The 5,564-nt window shown below is 43.8% G+C and overlaps 1 protein-coding gene across 4 annotated transcripts in view; it reads right to left on the reverse strand.

Moving 5' to 3' along the window:
* Nucleotides 1-1,256: 1,256 nt before the first annotated feature.
* The window catches only part of UNC13C (unc-13 homolog C), a 413,239-nt gene continuing 408,931 nt past the window's right edge, over nt 1,257-5,564 (reverse strand). For all 4 annotated transcript variants that reach the window (XM_060178197.1, XM_060178195.1, XM_060178196.1 and 1 more), the window contains one exon: nt 1,257-1,613. In XM_060178197.1, coding sequence (XP_060034180.1) covers nt 1,328-1,613 — 286 coding nt within the window. In that variant the 3' untranslated portion in view covers nt 1,257-1,327. The remainder of the gene's footprint in view (nt 1,614-5,564) is intronic.

Consider the following 5,564-nt stretch of genomic DNA (forward strand, 5'->3'; position numbering starts at 1 on the left):
AAAGCATTTAACTGGTTATTGAACCTAAGCAAAGGAAAAGACAGTCATAACTGTCAGATAGAAACAATTCCCAGTGCAGATACCTGCCACTCGTGACGTAAGGAACAAGCTGTCTGTGTCTCTTCTGAACCACTGTATTTATGATTTTCTAGACAATGAAATCTGATAGAGTAAAGGGACACCAAGGCCAAGGTTCAAACCCTCAGCCCCAAACTGCAGAGGGGAAGCTTCACAATTGGTGGAGAATTACTGCAGGTTTCTCTCCTCATTGTCTCTTCTCCCCTCTGTTGTCTCTGTCTCTCTCACCCTCTAGCAAGAGAAAAAAGGGAAAAAAATGGCTCCCAAGAAAGAAAGAAAGAAAGAAAAAAAAATACTAGCAGAGTCAAGACAAATTGTAAAGTGCAAATGTGTCCTTTTTTTTTTTTTTTTTTTTTTACAAATGTGGTATAACCATTACCGTTTTAAAGAACAGTGTTTCATCAATGTAGCGAACAACATGAACAAACTCTAGATATCATTGCTTTTATATAAGTCTGCTTTAATAGCATTTCTTCACAGTGATATTTCAGAAAGGTCGGAAACTGGTCAGCATAAAATAGTTCCTCCCTTTTCTACTTTAATTTGTATGCAAAAATCTCCACAATATATCTGTAACTATAAAATTACAAACTCTCTCTAGAAGTTGCTGCATTACTCATGGTGACAGAAAAGAGTGTCTGTCAGACATCTACAACGAGGGGAGTCTAAACAAAACAGAATCGGTGGTGACAAATGCTTTCTTTTTCTGTGGAAAAAAGTGGAAGCAAACAACAAAGACAGGGAACGGACAGCCCCAGAAGAACGTGAGCATGTTCAGCCCATGAGGAACCAGTGATGAAGGCAAAGAGACCTTTTAAAAGATGGGGGGGTGTGGTTCATGTCGTAATTTTGGCACTTCACGGAACATTTATTCTCCCCCAAAACTGGGTTGGTTGGGATAAAAGTGTGTTAGGTCTACCATCTACCTCACAGACAGTGTATCTGAGGCCTTGCAAACACTGAGGCCGAGTGAAGGGGACATTGCTGTGGAATTTGCACAAGCATGCAGGGATCAAACATGTTAACTGTGTGTGTGTGTGTGTGCATGCGTGTGTGTGTGTGTGAGTGTGAGTGTGAGTGTGTGAGTGTGAGTGTGTGTGTGTGCGTGCGTGCGTGTGTGCGTGTACGTGTGTGTGTGTGAGTGTGTGTGTGAGTGTGAGTGTGTGTGTGCGTGTGTGTGCATGTGTGCGCGTGTGTGTGTGCGCGCACGCAGGTGCGCTCTGCAGGCGGGGTCTTTGCAGGCTAGGCTTCAAGAATACTCTTCGACAGACCTGGTTTCTGACTTGAGCCTCACAAATTCCTTAGCCACCTCGTCGCTGGTCCTGTGGGAGAGAATTCGCAGGATGGTCAAGCCTGTGTCATCCACAGACACGCGCCTTAGGAGGGGGTACCAGGCCCCGTGGCTGCCCTTGTCTGCGATGCTCTGCAGCTGGATGACGGTGGTCCCGATGACGCGGTCCTCCCGGGCAAAGCAGTAGTCCTTGACTGACAGGTGCAGCTCATAGGCCCCTGGCCTGTTCTCTTGACTCAGGATACTGTGGACGAAAGACACCCATCCTCACATCAACTGAAGGATAATTATTGCTCCTATGACAACCTTTATTAGAATCCTTAGAATTGGGGCTGGGCGGTAGCGCAGCGGGTTGAGCGCACATGGTGTGAAAGTGCATGTCCCGCATAGGGATCCCGGTTCGAGCCCCCGGCTCCCCACCTGCAGGGGAGTCGCTTCACAGGTGGAGAAGCAGGTCTGCAGGTGTCTGTCTTTCTCTCCCCCTCTCTGTCTTCCCCTACTCTCTCTGGCTTTCTTTCTGTCCTATCCAACAACAACGACAACAACAATAATAACTACAACAACAATAAAACAAGGGCAACAAAAGGGAAAAAATAGCCTCCAGGAGCAGTGAGTTCATAGTGCAGGCACCAAACCCCAGTGATAACCCTGGAGGGAAAAAAAAATAAATTAGAATCATTCAAAAGCAAATGCAAGGGACAATTTTGTACGTACCTTAGCGTAAATGTGTTTAAAAGCCCTTCATGATCAGCCTTAGACTTAATAAGCCTGGCATCTAGAATAGCGTAAAGGAGGTGCCATGAGCTCTGTAATCCTCTATTTATTACTTCAGCCTAGACACCACCTCTTCCACCCTTACCGCTATCCCTTACCTCACTCTGTCTACTCAATGAACTATATAAAAGGAAGTAAGTAAGGCACAGTTGTCCATGTTTTTTCCAGTCTCTTCTGACAGAGCACCAGCAATACTGAGAAGCTTAGAAGAAACACTACACAACTGGCCAAGAGTCATCCTGGCAAGAACCACATATGAAGGAAAGGCTGTCACTGTCCCTCTGACAGCCTTTGTTAGAATCATCCAACAAGTAAATGCAGAAAAATGTGAGGTGAAGACCCACTAAGATCCTAGATCTATTCCCCCCATAACTTGAGGTCAGATCTCATAAGCCTAATACTGGTTTGGATACAACAAGTGACCCTCAATGTTTGAACAAGTGGCAGAAAGTCTAATCTCCTTACATAAAGAAGGGATGACAGAAGCTGGAGAAGGGCAACAGACTGGCTCACTTAATGATGGCCTTTGGGTCACTACCAAATTTGTATATTGGCAACTTAAGAATGAACATATTTTTAATCATGTGCGAATATTCTTTACATTCGGTTTAGATTTTTAAAAAATTTATTTATTTATTCATTTTATTTATTTATTAAAGAGAGGGAGAGAACCAGAGCATCAGTCTGGCACATGGAATGCCAAAGATTGAACTCAGTACCTCATGCTTGAAGGAGTTCAATGCTTTATCCACTGCACCACCTCTAGGGCCTAAACTTCAGTTGTTTTTGAACAGTTCTTACTTGGAAATTTAAAGTCACACCCCTCTCCCATACATTCTTTATTAGATGTGTTTTTTAAAATTTAATTAATTAATTAATTAATTAATTCCCTTTTGTTGCCCTTGTTTTACTGTTGTGTTGTTATTGATGTTGTCGTTGTTGGCTAGGACAGAGAGAAATGGAGAGAGGAGGGGAAGACAGAGAGGGGGAGAGAAAGACAGACACCTGCAGACCTGCTTCACTGCCTGTGAAGCGACTCCCCAGCAGGTGGGGAGCCGGTGGCTCAACCGGGATCCTTACAATGGTCCTTGCGCTTTGCACCACCTGCTACCGCCTGACTCCCATTAGATGTGTTTTTACTGCCTTAATGTTAAGCACATTGATAGAAACTGGAGTTAGGACATTATGCTCTATGGGGGCCTGATGGTGGCACACCTGGGTAAGCACATTAGTTATCAGCCAAGAGGACTGGGGTGCTATCCCTGCTCCCACTTGCAGAGGGGAAGCTTCACAAGCAATGAAGCAAGTCTACAGGTATATCTCTTTCTCTCTCCCTCTATATCTCCCCCTCCCCTCTCAGTTTCCCACTATCCTATTCCAGTAAAATAGAAAGAAAAAAAAATAGGAAAAATGGCTGCTAGGAGCAGTGGACAGTAGTGCTGGCACCAAGCCCCAGTAGTAACCCTGGTGGCAATAAAAACGATATCAAGCTTTCCACAATCACAGGAGAGGTGAGAGTCTGTTCACTGCTAACGCAGGGCCAGGTAGGATGGGGCTGCTGGGGGTTATAGCAGGTCAGGGACAGGCTAGCTCTTAGAAGTATCTCTGTATCCTTCTCTTCTCCTTCTTTCCTTCCCCTCTTCCTTTCCTCTTTATTTCTTCCTCCCTCTCCCATTTTCTCCCTGCCGGGACTCCCTGCCTGCATGACTCCACTTCTCTTTCCAGCAGCCATTTTCCTTTTTCTTTTGACAGTGAGTTAGAGACAGAGAGAGTTAGAGAGAGGAGAGAGACAGTGAGAAAGACAAACACTTGCAGCACTGCTTCACCATTCCTAAAGATTTCCTCATGCAGATGGGGCTGAACCCTGGGTCCTGAAGCGCGGCCAAGTGTGGGCTCCACTGGGCGCTCCACTGTCTGACCCCTCTGTGTTGTTTCAACAAGAGTTATTACAGTTTCTCTTCTTTACCTCAGATTCCAGGGGAATATCTTGCACAGACTATCAAACACTATTCACAAGATGCTAAACTGGATACAATCTCTGGGGTAGATCAATTTAGTGGACGGTGCGGATTCAGTGCTAATCTCTGTCAATAATGGTGCCCGGGCACGGGGATGGCATCAGCTAACAGCGGCATAAGACGCCCATCAGAGCAGAGCTGCATCGTGAAGAAGGCAGAGTGGCTACCTGCTAAGAGAGTCCTCCCACACGCTTCACTTTAATTTACCCACAGAACATCCTGACACTGTAATGAATCTATGTTTATCCCCCAGGACAAACAGCTCCCAAAGTCCTTTTTCCAAGTGGATTTTTTTTTTTTTTCTGATCAGATGTTTGTCAGTGTCCATTTGTTTCTTTTTTGGATAAAACTGATAATTTAGTGGTGGATTTATTTTAAAGCCATTATCAAATCATTCAAGGAAGTATATGAATAGAAGAGACTATGACAGGAGCTATTTTGTCAATTAAAAGAGATCAAAATGTCGCTGTTTCCCATAATTGTGTCTTATCTAAATTTTACTTGATTGGAAGCAAAATTCCTAGGACCCTGCCAGGAGCACTTTATGCCTCTGGGATTGTAGAGGTGAATACAGGTGGAGCAGTATACGCTGTCCTAATAGCTGAGTTTACTCTGTGTTCATTCTATTCTCTCTCAGTTTTTCTCTGTCTCTATCCAATAACAAATAAATAAACAAAAATATTTTTTTAAAAAAGGAAATACTGACAAAACCATAGAAATGGCTTATTCATAGAATCCTTTTAAGATTCTTTTTTTATTTAAAAATTTTTATTTATAAAAAGGAAACATTGACTAAACCATAGGATAGAAGGGGTACAACTCCACACAATTCCCACCACCAGAACTCCATATCCCCTCCCCTCCCCTGAACAGCTTTCCTATTGTTTATCCCTCTGGGAGTATGGACCCAGGGTCATTGTGGGATGCAGAAGGTGGAAGGTCTGGCTTCTGTAACTGCTTCCCCGCTGACCATGGGTGTTGACAGGTCGGTCCATACTCCCAGGTAGCCATATTTTATAACTCAATTTCTACCCAACAACTCCATGTTACACCTCCAGTCCACTTCAAGTTCTATGGCATCTACTTCTAATATGGTTCCAGAATGTTCTACGTCTTTCCAGCTGCCTCCTACTTACGCTGGTTCTCTACGACCACCCGGTCAGTCATCATTAGCGTGTTCTCGGATTATTTTAATGGCTTACTGACTTAATTTTTTGTGTTTCATCTTGCTTCCCTACAAGAAAGCTAGAACAACCATTTTAATGATTGTTGATTTCCTCATCTGAAAATCTTTAAAATAAAAATATAAGCTAGTTTTTTGTTGTTGTCACTGGGACTTCACAGATCTGGGCTGATGTCTTTCAGATAGGGAGAGACCAAGACAGAGACAAAGAGAGAGACAG

The sequence above is a fragment of the Erinaceus europaeus genome, chromosome 18 (assembly GCF_950295315.1).
Source record: "Erinaceus europaeus chromosome 18, mEriEur2.1, whole genome shotgun sequence".
In the NCBI taxonomy this organism is placed as follows: domain Eukaryota; kingdom Metazoa; phylum Chordata; class Mammalia; order Eulipotyphla; family Erinaceidae; genus Erinaceus; species Erinaceus europaeus.